Source organism: Talpa europaea (assembly GCF_964194135.1).
Source record: "Talpa europaea genome assembly, chromosome: 4".
Classification (NCBI taxonomy): domain Eukaryota; kingdom Metazoa; phylum Chordata; class Mammalia; order Eulipotyphla; family Talpidae; genus Talpa; species Talpa europaea.
The window spans coordinates 15384720-15402157 of NC_140070.1; the positions used below are offsets into that span (position 1 = coordinate 15384720).

The window sequence follows — 17438 nt, forward strand, 5'->3', positions numbered from 1 at the left end:
AATAGTTAGATGAATGTTAGCTTATTTATCTGGTAATATTATGCAGCCACTAAAATTCATTTGTAAAAATATTAGTCTATGACATGGTCCAGATATAATGTTGATTATAAAATTAGACCATCTGTCTGAATACTACCACATAAACTGTACATAAAATTCTGGAAGGGAAACCTATGTACCAAAATCTTCACAACCTCTATGCCTGGATGAGAAGATCAGAGACTTTAGGTTTTATATTTACACTTTGCTATAATAACAGAATTTTTACTTAGAAATATATTTCCATTCAGATTTTTAAAAATATTTTGTTCTGTGTCTCTCAGACTTTGGTGATTCCTGCTTCTGTTTTGAATTGTTACATTCATCTGTTTCATTCCTAGGTGATTCTAGAGAATCTTCCCAAGAAATATACTAGGATGATAGAAACATACAACAAAAGAATTCAAAATAATTTTGTTTCCTATCTCCTAATGATTTCTAAGTTGGCCGACTTGAGAAAAGAATACCAACTACCTCTCTCAGAAATTGGTAAGATTGTGAATGTACATAAATAGAATGTGAAGTCTATTAAGGAAAACAAATATAAATGTTTTGAGATAAACCTAAACTTTAGGAAATAATTACAAAACTATTATAAAGACATCCCCTGCTCATGGATTGGAAGAATAAACATTATTAAAATGGCCATCCTTCCAAAAGCAACATACAGATTCAATGCTATTCCAATCAAAATTTCAATGTCATTCTTCAAAGAAATAGAACAATTATTGATGAAATTCATATGGAATCACCAAAAACCCCGAATAGCCAAAGCTCTACTGAAAAAAAAAGAAGGAAATGGAGGCATCACACTCCCAGACTTCAAACTACACCACAAAACCATAATCATCAAAACTGCATGGTATTGGAACAAGAACAGACATACAGACCAATGGAATCGAATAGAAAATCCAGAAATAAACCCACAGATTTATGGTCAACTAATCTTTGACAAAGAGCAAAGACTATGCATTGGAGCAAAGAAAGTTTGTTCAATAAATGGTGCTGGGAAAACTGGGTCGCTACATGCAAAAGAATGAAGCTTGACCACTACCTCACACCATACACAAAAATCAACTCAAAATGGATTAAAGAACTAGACATAAGACCTGAAACCATAAAATACATAGAAGGAAATATAGGCGAAATACTACGTGATTTGCACATCAAAGACATCTTTACAGACACATCACCCAAAGCAGTGATAGTGAAGACAAAGATAAACAGCTGGGACTACATCAAATTAAAGAGCTTCTGCACAGCAAAAGAGACAATAACAAAAACAAAGAGAAACCCCACCAACTGGGAGAACATTTTTGCACCCAACACTAATGATAATGGACTGATCACAAAAATCTGCAAAGAGTTGATGAGACTCAGCAACAACAAAGAAAATAATCCAGTCAAAAAATGGGCAGAAGAGCTAAAAAGAAACTTCTCTGAAGAGGAAATGCAAATGGCCAACAGACATATGAAAAAATGTTCAACATCACTTGTAATCAGGGAAATGCAAATCAAAACTACCATGAGATACCATCTCACACCAGTGAGAATGGCACATATTAAAAAATTTGCAGCAACATGGATGGCGCTGGAAGGGATCATGCTCAGCGAAATAAGCCAAAAAGAAAAAGAAAAATACCGGATGGTCTCACTCATAGCAGGAATCTAGAAAACTTAAATAAGGGACCAGGAAAATGAATATAAGAAAGTGAAAATCAAAATCAACAAAAAACTATGAACCAGAGACACTTTTTGGGGGGTGGGAGGACGGGAGGGGAAGGATTGTGGTCACAATGGGGCGTTTGCAATTGTATGGGGGAATATAAAAATAAAATTTATTATTTAAAAAAAAAACTATTATAAAAGAATATATTGGAAACTCACTTAATACATCAGATGTCTGGTATAGAAATTTTATACTGGAAGCATCCTATGTTATTTGGAATTAGATGTCACCATTGATTTGATTGGTATGAAATGCTCAAAATATTTCCATATTTTCTAGTGTTATGAACTATCAGAACGTTTATTTTAGAATTTTTCTTCTCCTTTTGATTCCTTTTGTCATTTAGTAGATATGGCACTCTAGTTAAATTTTCAAATATGAATAAATTAGGAAATACAAGAAATGGAACATTAGCATATTTATTAAGGGTGATCAGTATGTTTTACTTTCTTGAATATAATCTATGACAATAAAGAAGTTACTGACAACAAAGAAGTTAAGGCATGCTCCATGTCTTTGAAGAAAGGACAAAATGAAAAAAGAAAGGAACAAAAGTAAGGGAATATTCCGTAATCTATGCCAGATAAAGTAAAAACATTGGAAGCTGAAAATACACTCACTGCCCCAAGATGGAAAGAGAGGAAGAAGAACTGAGGTTCATGGGAAGGTGACAGGATTCTGTTTTCCCTTACTTCCATAAGGAGCAAGAAGAAAACGTGGAGCAGTAATAGTGGTTTATGCATATTTCCTGGGGGGGATTATTGTATGCTAATATAGAAGGCTTATGAAGGATAAGGAGTAAGTGCTCAATTTATTCAATCATGGAATTAGAAATTATTTAGCAATGGTTCAACTTCATGGAAAAGAAAAAGTTCCCAAGCAATTGCCTGCATTTGTAACTTGAAAGAATGAGTATAATTATCATTCGTCTCTATCTTTCTTTGTATGATTTCTATGATAGGGAGGATAATGGTTCACCCAAAGATGGAATAAAGGTATAAGCAAATATATTTGTTTTAAATATTTTATATTTATGGGGATGCAGTTTTCAAATAATTTCTATTTATTTATTTATTATATTATTATTTATTTATATAAGCACTGGGTACAGTCAGAAGCGCGGGAGGGTGAGAGAATTCACCAGAGCCAGAGCAGGGAACAGAACAGGCAGACTGACGAAGTACACTGCTGAGGGGAGCAGCAAGCGTGGCAGGAGAGGTCTGCGTGCCATGTGGGACCCTCGCCAGTGGCTGGGGAACAAACCAGCGCTGCAAAGGCTGTAGGCAGCTTCGCAGCCCAGTGCTCAACGGCTGCACCACCAGGGGAGGCCCCTCAAATAATTTCTAATTTGATTTTCCAATGTATTTTTATTAGAATTTTCAGGTGAAGGATGTGAAGAGTCTGAACTGGTCTCTCATTTAATGCCTGGGACTGAAAGCAGAACTGCTGTTTCCCCTTTTGCATGTTTGTCCAACATAACTGACCAGGATTTATTTGATATTAATATAATAAGTGATGTAAGTGAATTTTGATATGAACCTTGTCTTTTGTCCTGTTTATTTACTTAAGAGAAATCATTTTCACATGATTATATTTGTCTCAGTGAAACAAAACCATGTTACTCTTAATCCATAATAGTATTAATTTCCACTGAAGTAGAAAAACAAATCTTTAAAAATATGTGAATAGTTTATAATAGACAAATTGAATTAGATAAAGAAAATAATGCTAGTTTCTCAATTAGCCTTCATGAATGAATCATGTCTTTCTCTATGAATTATTGTATTGTAAGCCTTTGCAATTCAAAATGTGAACCATATATCAGCAACTCAATATCATCTGCTGGATATGCTTCATCTTGGGAGTCATCTCAAAATAATTAAGTTTAGAATGCACAGTAATGTATCATAAGCTGTGCTATAAACCATTTGAGGACAGTTTGTATTTTTCCCCCTTTCTGCCCATCTAATGGTGGTGTATGGTAGAGTGAAAGGAGACAATCACATGATTAAGGATAGAATTAGACTTTTAGTGGTGAGCTTAATGTAGTATATACAGATGTTGATTTATAGTGATGCATATGTGTAGCTCATTTAATGTCATAATACAATATACTTAGAGAAAAATAAAACAAAGATGCTCAACAAATATATATTGAACACTTTAATTTCTAAAACTAGTATATGAATCACTTCATTTACTGCCTCATGCTTGGAAGTAGTGAGACTAACCCCTCACAGTTTATCTATGATATGTTGATGGGAAATAAATTCTAATGATTGTGATTATGTTATTGCCAAAATCAGATCATTGTATTCCTAAAGGCAGTTTAATAGAAAAAAAGATGTCTATGGAACTGGAAAGAGCAAGCACTATTACATTATGTATAGCTGTTGACATATGTCTGTAAACTCAAAAATAGTTTTTCAGAAAAAAATGGTTTTACAAAATTGTAGTTTGAGGGTTATAAAAGTGACAATTCAGACAGTTGAGTTAATTAGAAATATTTCTGTGATTTCAAAAATAGTTTTAATGTGTTTAGTTTGATTTTTTTTAACTGATTTTTTTTGTGATTTATATTAAAGACAGAACTTTTTTTAGATTTATTTATACATATAAGAACTGTGGTATAGGCCAGAGGTCCAGGGGGTAAAAGGGTTCACCAGAGACAGAGTGGGAACAGAACAGGCAGATTGACTGAAATCCACTGCTGAGGGGAGCAGTGGGTGAGAGAGGAGAGGTCAGCTGTGTCATGTGGGTCAGCTTCCTGGCCAGGAATCTACTGGTGCTGCAGTGCCTGTGGATAGCTTCACAGTGCTGAGACTTAACCCTTTGCACCAACAGCGAGGCCCAAAGACAGAAGAATTTAAATGTATTTTTTGAATATTTGACTATACTTCCCTAACATATTGGGTTATTTTTTTTGAGTAGCTAGATGTAGATGTAATACGGCATTATAATCAAATTTTACAATAGATTAGGGTGCATATCAATAAAAAAATGCTAACGATCTAAAATCTCTGCGTATCCTCAGGTTATGTTACGAACAATTAATATGAATGTAAGAAACATTCCTTTGTTTCCCTTGAATAAATATGATAGTACTGGAAGAAAATGTCCATTGAACGCATACTTATTGGACTTCTACAGATGTGGTTCCCTCTTTGAACTGACTGGGGGTAATCGGTATGGATTTTTTTGTTTTGATATATATTTTAATATATGTGTGTTTGTATAATGAATGTTTGTTATGATGTGGCATTATGATTTGTGAGAGTAATATTAAGAAGCAATAGTTTAAGATGAGTTACTAGGATATAATTTATTTGGAACTATTTTATATGCTTTTTAATTATTACTGAGATGTTCATATAACATGAAATTAACCATTTTAATGTAAACAATTCAGTGACATTTGCTGCACTCATAGTGTGCAGCCATCACCTCTAGCTGCTAAATATTTTCATTAACCTAAAGGGAAAGTCTATACCCATTAAACAGTAACTCCTATTCCTTTCTTCTCCCATTCTCTAGCAGTGCCAATCTGTTCTGTTTCTTTTTTTTTTTTTCTTTATTTTTGCATTGAATAACTGGGGTAATAATAACGTGCAATAATGTGCTGCTATAAAAGAACATTAAAGTCATATTTTTTAGTCAAATGATTAGCCTTCTTACTAGTTTAGGACTAAATTGACAATTGTAAAATAGTGGCATGAACACTCCTTTGTAATCTTCATATCTTGTTTATTTTGTCTCTGGTAAGGTCAGAAATACAGTGGTAATTAATTATTTTCTTAAATGTTATTTTGTTTCCTTCCCCCACCCCACACAGTTTACATATGGGAGAGGCCTTCAACTCAGTCAAAGACTTTACAATTGTTCTTCAGTCCATCAGGTGTAGTAATTATTTCTTGTGTTTGAAGCAACAGCACCTCATGCATAAATAACAACATTAATTTAGGCATTTATTCTTTTACAGGGTTTCCCTAAGAGAATTAGGTACAAAAGAAGACAACAATGTTGTGCTGGCATTTCAACAACTATTTGAAAAATTCAGGGAACAACTTTGGTGAAAAAAAATACTGACAAAGTTAAACAGCACCCCGGTATTGTGCTCCTCAAAAACTGAGCTGGTCAAGAAATGCACCTCCCTTTTTGTGGGCCTCAACTATTATGTGTCTTTGCCTTGCCTATTTTTTGTTTTGATTATTTTGTGCCTCTCAGTGTGTAGAAAAAGGGAAAAGTTGATAAGGAACTTCTGAGGACATAGTTATATTGTTCTTTCTATTGTATTAGTTCTATTATTAGGCCCTCTTTTTCCTATAGCGACAGACCTCTCCACTTATTGCAGTAGCCTCTCCTGATCTAAGTTAAGATTTATTTTTGAATTGTTTTTCATGCTGTGCCAAAGAAATAAAATGTATTAATTAGCTGAAGCATACATTTCACTATTTATTGAACAACTTACAGATGTATGTCCTCGTGTGGAAAGTTTTATTTAAATATCTAAATTCTCAACAAGAATAGTAACATTTTAATTGTAAGAATTTTAGCTGGTATAATAACTTTTGTAAATGTCTCAATTGCAAGTTTTGATTTGGTGAATTTTTAAAAGATAGAAATTAAACCTAATTTAATATAATATTCCATTGCACATTGATAAGGATCATAGCAGTTGGTTGGATTCTTGAAAGTAATTTGAAAAATGTAATTATTCTTGAATATTTCATGTTGGGCCTAATCACAATAAAAGCAATAAAAATCTTGTATCATTCATTCAGTTCTGATTACCTTTTCATTTCTCCTGAGACCCTTAGAAGCAGATAAAAGGTCTGAGTTGCAGGTTATTGAAAATTATTTCGTGTGGTATAAAGAACTTCTATCAACTTCACTAGTTCTTCTAGATTTTTTGCATATGTGTTTTCATTTTCCTTGCCTGCCTTTACTAACCACTGCCTTCCTATGATGTCAGTTTTTGTGTTTCCACTTGTTTGTATTGGGAGCCTTCTGTTGTGGACTCAATGGACACTTTCTCTGCTTTAATTCTTGGTTAAATTTGGGCATCAATGTGGATTTGGTCCCAAATCAGACCTCAGTGAGTAATTAATTAATTGAATCTTGAGACACATATAGGACCAGGCTCTACTGATGACACAAAGGATGTAATAACTTCCAAAAGACTTGATGTTGATGATAAGGAGTGAAGATATTAACAATGAGAAATTACTTTTCTGTCATTGCATGGGCAGGTGGTTAGTTAGACACTGACATGCACACACAAACTAGCTAGAGATAAATTGCCTTTAATAGTGCAATTGTTGAATGTGTGTATGGACACACATACACACACACACCCCCTATTTTTCTATGCAAGTCGCCTATATATCAAAGTCTGACAGGCATATATCTGACTGGATTTTGCTGTTTTGCATCTTTATTTCAGAGACAGCTTTAGATATCCACTTTAGTTTTATTGCATTTGTACAATTTAAAATACCTCTAGGAGGGATGGACTCAAGGTGTGCTTTCCTTGGTCTTCCAAAGCATGCTAAGTACACCTGTAGCTGTAAGCAGATTCTTTTAGAGGAAATCAGTGGTTCACATTTAAATAAAATACATTCCAAAAACATTTTTTGTTATTCTCTTATATACAATTTAATGAATTTCTGATTAAATAATAAATGAAAATCCAGTCATACATTTATTTATAGATTTTTTTCTTTGGCTTAGAACAATTTTAAAGATAAGAGAAAAATCATGATTCTATAGTTTTGCTCCAATGCAACTAAGAATGCGAATTTATCACAAAATCTATATTTTGACATGTCTAGAAAGCAGACTGCACAGTCCCCTAACTCTTTCTTTTAGTTTAGTAGTCATCAGCATCCCCAGCACAGATGGCAAGCAGAGCTTTCTCATAATGTCCTGAAGCAAAATTCTGAAAAGAAAAAATACAATGTATTTGAAATAAAATGTCATAGTGTTTCTAAAAAAGAAACAATTTCATCTGAACTACAGTTTAAAAGACCGATGTGTCATTAGCTTTTCCAAAATTATTTACTTTTTTCATCTAAAGATTTAATATGTCCTGAGAACTGTTCCCACTGGAAGTTATTGAAAAATAATACTATGGTTATAGTCAATAGAATGGGTTTTATATAAAGCTGATTGGATCCTACTGTATATTTATAAGAATAATCTGCAGTAGAATTAAATTTTCTCCTCAACTTTAGAAAGAGGTGTCCTTATAACATTGCTATAAATTAGTATATTACCTAGATGCAAGTTGACATTTGCCTCAAAAGATTTCAGTTTTTATACTCAATGTAGCAATTCTACTTCAAGAAATATATTCTAATAATGATCAATTATTGATAAGCACACAGATTTATGCTAAAAATGTATATCACAATATATGTAATAGTGAAAAGGTAAAGTATAATATCTAAATAGGTGGGGCAGTTTATGCACTTTTTATAATTTATACAACCATGATTTAATAAAAATATTCCTTTAAGTAGTAAACATATTAATTTTTAGATATATTTTAATGGACAGAAAGCAACTACAGCAAATTTTATTACTGGTTATCTGTGCTAGAGAATTAGAATTAGAATTCCAATTAGAATTAGAGCAATTTTCTTTAATTTTCATGGTCTTCCATGGTTAAAAACTTTTTCAAAATAAATATAGTAATAAATGGAATTATAAAATGTATTTGTTAACAATGAACTATCATATTAATGTTCTGTTACACAAAGTTATATAATTACAATTCACTGCTATTTTTTTTTTTGATGCCAGAAATTTTATTTTTTGTACTTGTTTTTAGTGCTCTAGCTATCTACATTTTATTTATTTATTTTTAAAATAATATTATTTTTATATTCCCCATACAATTGCAGCCCCCCCATTCTGACCCCAATCCCTCCCCTCCAGCCCCCACCCCCCAAAAAGTGTCTCTGGTTCATAGTTTTTTGTTGATTTTGATTTTCACTTTCTTATAGTTATTCATTTTCCTGGTCCCTTATTTAAGTTTTCTAGATTCCTGCTATGAGTGAGACCATCCGGTATTTTTCTTTTTCTTTTTGGCTTATTTCGCTGAGCATGATCCCTTCCAGCGCCATCCATGTTGCTGCAAATTGCATGTGTTTATCTTTTTTGAATGCTGAGTAATATTCCATGGTATATATGTACCACATCTTCTTGATCCAGTCATCTATTTTTGGGCATTTGGGTTGTTTCCAAAGCTTAGCTATTGTAAACAGTGCTGCTATAAACATAGGGGTGCAGGTGCTCTTTGGAATTGATGTTTCTGTGTCCTTTGGGTAAATACCTAGGAGTGGAATTGCTGGATCATATGGAAGCTCTATGGTTAGTAGGTCCAGAAATCTCCACACAGCTCTCCATAGTGGTTGGACCAGTTTGCACTCCCACCAACAGTGCAGAAGAGTTCCTTTTTCTCCACACCCTGGCAAACATTTGCTGTTGCTAGTTTTTTTAATATGTGCCATTCTCACTGGTGTGAGATGGTATCTCATGGTAGTTTTGATTTGCATTTCCTTGATGACAAGTGATGTTGAACATTTTTTCATATGCCTGTTGGCCATTTGCATTTCCTCTTCAGAGAAGTTTCTTTTTAGCTCTTCTGCCCATTTTTTGACTGGATTATTTTCTTTGTTGTTGCTGAGTCTCATCAGCTCTTTGCAGATTTTTGTGATCAGTCCTTTATCATTAGTGTTGGGTGCAAAAATGTTCTCCCAGTTGGTGGGGTTTCTCTTTGTTTTTGTTATTGTCTCTTTTGCTGTGCAGAAGCTCTTTAATTTGCTGTAGTCCCAGCTGTTTATCTTTGCCTTCACTATCACTGTTTTGGGTGATGTGTCTGTAAAGATGTCTTTGATTGGCAAATCACGTAGTGTTTCGCCTATATTTCCTTCTATATATTTTATGGTTTCAGGTCTTATGTCTAGTTCTTTAATCCATTTTGAGTTGATTTTTGTGTATGGTGTGAGGTAGTGATCAAGCTTCATTCTTTTGCATGTAGCGACCCAGTTTTCCCAGCATCATTTATTGAACAAACTTTCTTTGCTCCAATGCATAGTCTTTGCTCCTTTGTCAAAGATTAGTTGATCATAAATCTGTGGGTTTATTTCTGTATTTTCTATTTGATTCCATTGGTCTGTATGTCTGTTCTTGTTCCAATACCATGCAGTTTTGATGATTATGGCTTTGTAGTGTAGTTTGAAGTCTGGGAGTGTGATGCCTCCATTCCCTTCTTTTTTTTTCAGGAGAGCTTTGGCTATTCGGGGTTTTTTGTGATTCCATATGAATTTCATCAATAATTGTTCTATTTCTTTGAAGAATGACATTGAAATTTTGATTGGAATAGCATTGAATCTGTATATTGCTTTTGGTAGGATGGCCATTTTAATAATGTTTATTCTTCCAATCCATGAGCAGGGGATGGTTTTCCATTTTTTTGTGTCTTCTTCTATTTCTTTTAACAGTGTTTTATAGTTTTCTTTGTACAGGTCCTTTACCTCTTTTGTTAGATTTATTCCCAAATATTTGATTTTTTTTGTTTCAATAAAAAAAGGGATGGCTTTTTTATTTCTTCTTCTTCAGGTTTTTTGTTTGTGTATAGAAGGCTACTGACTTTTGCGTGTTGATTTTGTATCCTGCCACTTTACTGAACTGATTGATGAGTTGAATTAGTTTTTCTGTGGAGTTTTTGGGGTTCTCTATGTATATTATCAGATCATCTGCAAATAGTGATAGTTTGACTTCTTCTTTTCCTATTTGGATTCCTTGGATGTCTTTCTCTTGTCTTATTGCCCTGGCTAGGACTTCCAGTATTATATTGAAAAGCAGTGGAGAGAGTGGACATCCTTGTCTTGTTCCAGATCTTAATGGAATTGCTTTCAGCTTTTCACCATTGAGAATGATACTGGCTGTTGGCTTGTCATAGATGGCCTTTATGATGTTGAGGTATGTTCCTTGTATCCCAAGAATTTCAAGGGCTTTTATCATGAATGGGTGTTGCACTTTGTCGAAAGCTTTCTCAGCATCTATTGATATTATCATGTGGTTTTCATATTTCTTTTTGTTGATGTGTTGGATAACGTTGATTGATTTTCGGATGTTAAACCATCCTTGTGTCCCTGGAATGAATCCTACTTGGTCGTGGTGAATTATCTTATGGATACATTGTTGGATTCTGATAGCTAAAATTTTATTGAGGATTTTTGCATCAGTGTTCATTAGGGAGATTGGCCTGTAGTTTTCCTTTTTTGTGTTGTCCTTGTTCGGTTTTGGTATTAGTGTAATGTTGGCTTCATAGAACGTGTTTGGTATTGTCCCTTCCTTCTCAATTTTTTGGAAGAGTTTGTGAAGGATAGGCACTAATTCATCTCTGAATGTTTGGTAGAATTCATTTGTAAATCCATCAGGTCCTGAGCTTTTGTTTTGGGGGAGGTGTTTGATTACCATTTCAATTTTGCTGCTTGTAATTGGTCTGTGTTAGGTGTTCTATTTCTTCTTTATCTAGCTTTGGGTGATTGTAGAGTTGTAGGAATTTGTCCATCTCCTCTAGATTGTTAAACTTGTTTCCATATAACTGTTCATAGTAGTTACTGATTATTCTTTTGATTTCTGCTGTGTCCGTTGTGATTTCTCCTCTTTCATTGATGATCCTGTTTATTTGTGCTTTCTCCCTTTTTTCCTTTGTGAGCCTGGCTAGGGGTTTGTCTATTTTATTGATTTTTTCAAAGAACCAGCTCTTGGTTTCAGTGATCTTTTGGATTTTTTTTTAGTTTCAATTTCATTTATTTCTGCTTTGGTTTTTATTATTTCTTTTCTTCTACTGGTTTTGGGGTTTTTTGTTGTTCTTTTTCTAGATCTTTGAGCTTCAAGATTAGGTTGTTTCTTTGAGTTCTTTCTTGTTTCTTGATGTGAGCTTCTATTGCTATATATTTTCCTCTTATTACTGCTTTTGCTGCATCCCATACATTTAGGATATTGGTGTCCTCCTTGTCGTTCAATTCAAAGAATTTTTTAATTTCTTCTTTGATCTCCTCATTAGTCCAGTGGTCTTCCAGTAGTGTGGTTTTTAATCTCCATGAGGTAGGAAAGTTCCTTGCCTTCTTTTTATGGTTTATTTCTAGTTTGATGCCTTCATGGTCAGAAAAGATGGTTGATATGATTTCAATCTTGGTGTATCTGTTGATGTTTGTCTTGTGCCCCGGTATGTGATCGATCCTGGAGAATGATCCGTGTGTGCTTGAGAAAAATGTGTATTCCTTTTTTGGGGGTTTAGTGTTCTATTGTATTCTTTTTTTTTTTTTAGAGGCATGTTTTATTTATTTGTTCGTTTGTTTGTTTGCTTGTTTTGTTTTATACATGCACTACGTACAGTCAGAAGCACAGGGAGGGTGAGAGAATTCACCAGAGCCAGAGCGGGGAGCAGAGCAGGCAGAAGGACCGAAGTACACTGCTGAGGGGAGCAGCGGGCGGCAGGAGAGGTCTGCGCGCCATGTGGGACCCTCCTCTGGTGGCCGGGGAGCAGCTGGGGATCGAACCGGCGTCACAGAGGCCGCGGGCAGCTTCACAACCCAGCGCTCAACCGCGGCGCCACCGGGGAGGCCCGGTTTAGTGTTCTATAGATGTCTGTTAAGCCCAATGGCTCTAGGTCCTTATTTAGAGCTTTGGTTTCTTTACTTATTTTTTGTCTTGTTGATCTATCCATTGTTGATAGTGGTGTGTTGAAGTCTCCCACTACGTATGTGTTTTCTCTGATGTCTGTTTTCAGAGAGGACAACAGTTGTCTGCTATATTTTGGTGCTCCTTCGTTTGGTGAGTATATGTTAATGAGTGTTATTTCTTCTTGAAGTATTGTCCCCTTGATCAAAATGTAGTGACCATTGGGGTCTCTTTTTATCTTTTTGAGTTTGAAATCTGTTTTATCTGATATAAGGATAGCTGTTCCTGCTTTCTTTTTTGGTCCATTTGCTTGTAGGATTGTTTTCCATCCTTTAACTTTGAGCCTAATTTTATCTTTTATAGCTAAATGTGTTTCCTGGAGACAGCAAAAGTTTGGGTTTTGTTTCTTAATCCAGGCTGCAACTCTGTGTCTTTTTATTGAAGAGTTTAGTCCATTTACATTTAGAGTTAATATTGATATGTTAGCATCTGTATTTGCCATTGTGTTTGTCTTTCCTTTGATTTTATTTATTTATTCTTTTAATAACTTTTTTTTTTTTTGGCCTTCTTTCATTGTTATTCGTCCCTCTGAGGTTCTGGCTTTAGGACTCCTTGTAGTAATTTTTGGAGTAGGGGTTTAGTCCTAATGAAATTCCGGAGTTTCTGTTTGTCTGGGAAGGTCCATATTCTTTCTTCAAAGAGGAAGGAGAGCTTTGCGGGATAGAGTATTCTTGGTTGGCATCTGTTTTCTTGGAGTCTGTTGACTATGTCCCTCCACTCTCTCCTTGCCCGTAGTGTTTCTTCGGAGAAGTCTGATGTCAGCCTGATTGGCTTTCCTTTGAATGTTATCTGTTTCTTCCCTCTTGCCAGCTTCATTATTTTTTCCTTGTCCTGGATTCTAGGGAGCTTTACTATTATGTGTCTTGCTGTATTTTTTCTTTCGTCGTGGAAGTTTGGTGTTCTTCTTGCTTCTTGTATATCAATTTTCAGCTCCTTCTTCACATTTGGGAAGTTCTCTTCAATTATCTCTTTGAATATTTTCTCTGTTCCTACTTCTCTCTCCTCGACTTCTGGTATTCCTATAACTCTTATATTTCCTTTCCTCATGGAGTCAGATAGTTCCCGAAGTCTTTCTTCATTCTTTTTCCTTCGTACTTCTCTTTCCTTTTCTGTTTTGGTTCTTTTTATTTCTGTGTCTTCAAGAGCACTTATTCGTTCTTCCATTTCATCAATTCTGCTTTCATTGCTTTTCCCAGAATTCTTTAGTTCTTCCACTAATACTTTGATCTCCTGCATTTCTTTTACTTCCCTCTTTAGGGACTCAATTTCATTCTTCTGATCGTTGATTATTTTTCCCTTATCATTGTTTTCCTTTATGACTTCTGTCAGTTTTTTAATCACGGCAATTTTAAATTCTCTTTCTGGAAGGGTCAGAAGTTCTTCCAAGTTACTGTCGTTGCAATCTGGGGGCTGGTTTTCTTTTTGTGGTGTGCTTTTTCTGTGGAGAGTTGCTAGGTTGCGTGTGGTTCTTCTCCTCCCTACTGTCTGTTTTCTAATTTGCTGTATGCGTTGGGACACTGTGTTGTTGGGACTGGCCGGCATCTTGGGTGAGCTTCTCTGCTCCCCTCTGGTTCCTCCAGGAGTCATCTGTCAGTTTCAAGCAGTCTTTATTGGAGAAAGGTCCCTGTCCTAAAAATGTCGATGTGGGGACACACTCCCCTATGCGCCTGGTCTGCCCCGGCGGTAGGTTCCTGCTCCCCCTCTGGGCTTGGACTGCAGGCCAGAGTGGGTCTGTTGTGGGTGAACTTCCCCCGCTCACCTCTGGCTCCTGAGGAAGCCTTCTGCAGGTAGTCTTTACTGAAGAAACGTCCCTGTTCTAAAATGGTGATGTGGGACACACTCCCTGCGCTTCCGGTGTCAGGTACACTCTTCTGCGTGCCTGGTCTGCCCTGGCTGTGGGTGCTCGCTCTCCCTGTGGGCTCAGACTACTTGTTCGGAAGGGGCCGGGTGTGGGCTAACTCCCCAGCTGGTCACTAGCTCCTTCAGGAGCCTGTGCTGGCTTCAAGTTGCTAGGTGGCGCCAGAGATCTCTCCTAGAGCCCTTGGGGAGCTGATTTTCCACCCCATGGGACAGGGAGCAGAGCGGGGATGGTAGGGTACACCTCAACGGCTTTGGGGTGCTGTGTCTGCCTTGTGCCCCACCGTCATGGGGAACCCACGCCCCTAATTTCGTGCCCCGGGTCTCAGTTCCAAAGCCCTCAGTTCCAGGACGGGGCTGTAGCCCAGTTCAGTGGCGCGGGAATGGCGCCTTTTGCACCGCTCCCGTGCCTGGGCGCCTGGTTCCTGCTTACTCAGGGAGGGACCTTCACCTCAGTGAGGACCTCCGCGCGTCTCCCCGCAAGCCTATGTCGTCTCCCAAGCCTAGGTCGCAGGCGTGGGGACCTGGGCAGACGCTATCCCGGTCTGCACTTGCTTTTCAAGCGCGCCGAGCCCGCCCTTTTCCACGCAAGCTTACCAGCAGCCCGGGCTGTGTGCGCGTCTCCCGGGGTCTTTGTTCTTCTCTAATGGCACCCGGAGCCGTTCGCTCACCGCAGCGGCGAATCCTGCAGGGTTCACCTCAGCTCCCGTTCACGGGGTGTGGTGGCTGCAATAGTTCCTTTCCACTCACAGTCCCGCTTGCTATGTCGTTTGTTCTTGGTGGCCGTTTTGGTTTGTTGTTTCCCTCCTCTCTGCCGGTCGGAGAGTGCTGCCTCTGTGGGCGGGGGAGGGGAGCAGGGTTCTGCGCTTCCCTCCCTTCTGGTCCTCTTTTATGGCAACTTTCTTCTTCGCGTAGTTTGCTGGCGTCACCCGTTTATCATCCGTGTCCCAGTTCTCACTGGGACCTGCAGCTTTTCCTCCCTATTAACTTTTTTTAATGGGAGATCTTACTCGCAGTGTCTCCTCGCCGCCATGTTGCTCCGCCCCCTCTGAAGAGTCAATTTTTACTCTGTGAGGCCTAAACAAATATTATATTCTCAGTGTTTTTCTCCTCAATGTCATAATTTGTAAAAAGTTTATATAAATTAGAGTAAATGATTACAGTGTCCTGAAATGAAAATATATTCTCTCAGATTAATTTACGTAAGCGTATGTGATTTAGATATTTGAGTATCAGTAACTTCTAGTAAGTGTAAGCTAAATTTTAATATATTTATATAAATAAGAGTATTGGTATAATTTTTAAAATGTTTTCAAGTAAAAACATACATGATGATTTGGCTTGATTTTAATTGTATCCGAGTGACTGGAAAACCATAAATAAATAAAATGAGTTTAATCTGCTTACTTCTTGTGTCTTTGTGTTAAATCTATGCATCTGTTAACCCATTTGCACACATTTTATATTCAATATTATATACATAATCATTTTCCCTGCATAGCCTCAACCTCAGATAACATTCTATTTTAGACTCTAAACTTGAGTAGAACCTTTCATCCTCAGAGCAAAAGGTCAATTCTTTCTTACTACTCAGATGACATTATTGTACATAGGTGATATGTATAATAGATGACACTATTATACATAGATGGTATTGGATTAGAAAAATATCTGTGGCTCATTTTGTTTGGAGATGAAATACTCTTATTTCCTGAAACTGATTCATTAGTAGATGTACCATGTTAGGGGTTTCTATTTCTTTTTGCTAAAACAATTTTCATTGTTTTCAAATACATACTACAAACAATTTCGGAAAGCCAAGAACTAAGAAACCAAAATGATTTCTGTTGCTTCTTAATCGCTGAAACAATGAAAGACAATATATTATCCCATTGGGTTTTTTTACCCCAGTAGTTTCATAAACCTGAGGGAGACATGAAGATGTATTGTTCCATATGACCGAGTCAATCTGGCTCTCTAAATTTTAGAATAAGATTATGTCTTGCGATCTGGTATTCTTAAAAGAGTGGTTATTCCCAGCCCCTCACAGTTGACTCCTAATGGACAGCCCTTTTTAATTTTTAGCAACAGCATTGGAACTACTCATGAAGACAGTTTACATAGGAATTCTGAAGTCATTTTATATTTTAATTGTAATAATATTATGTGATTTTCTTGTTAAGAAGCATACACAGAGAGCCTGGTGAGATTTAGTGGAGAATGATTAATATGGCCATAATTTATTCCCATGTTTTTTCCCAAGAGAGGAAAAGATGATATTGGCACTGGGCTTCTAAAGGATCTTCTTGAATAGCTGTTTATTTAAAAATTTTATTTTCAGAAAATTGTAGATGCAGATGCAGTAACAAGAAATAACCCAGAAAAATCCCATATAGATGTAATCAGTTTACTGAATGGTAATGTCTTGCATAAATAGTATAATACAATATCAGAACTAGGAAATGAATGTAAAAATAATCCATTATTCAGATGTCTTCAGTTTTATATCATTTACTCGTTTGTTTGTATTTAGATCTATGCAATTTTATTGCCTTTGTAGGTTTGTGTACCTACAATCACAGTCGAGATACAGTTCTTACACCAGCTCTCCCTTCTACTCCCTCCTACCTGATTCTCTTCCCATCTGCATGTCCCTAACCTCTGGAAACCACTAACTCTTCTCTATTTCTGTAATTTTGTTATTGTGAGACCTCTATAAATGGAACAATGCAGCATGGAATCTGAAATTGGCTTTTTTCCCTAGCATAATTCCCGACACCCCCTTTTCCAAGGTTTTGCCTGTAGCAATAGTTAATTGCTAAATAGGATCCCACAATATGGACATATCCAAGTTTGTTAAAAGCCATTCAATGCATTGAAAGACTTTTGGGTTGACTATGGAAAGCTGTCAGGAGGCTCCTCAGTCTACTAAAAATGGAGCTATCATAGGACCCGGCAATTCCATTCCTGGGGATCTACCCAATGGACACAAAAACATTGATTCAAAAGACCACCTGTACCCCTATGTTTATTGAGCACTATTTACAATAGGTAA

General features: G+C 36.4%; 1 protein-coding gene across 1 annotated transcript in view; it reads left to right on the forward strand.

Moving 5' to 3' along the window:
- LOC311169904 (putative ATP-dependent RNA helicase DDX60) overlaps positions 1-17041 on the forward strand; it is a gene marked incomplete at both ends in the record, with an annotated part of 70591 nt that extends 53550 nt beyond the window's left edge. Inside the window, 4 exons of the mRNA XM_084232149.1 lie at positions 381-528; positions 3143-3285; positions 16725-16800; positions 16944-17041. Coding sequence (XP_084088275.1) covers positions 381-528; positions 3143-3285; positions 16725-16800; positions 16944-17041 — 465 coding nt within the window. The remainder of the gene's footprint in view (positions 1-380; positions 529-3142; positions 3286-16724; positions 16801-16943) is intronic.
- Positions 17042-17438: the final 397 nt, after the last annotated feature.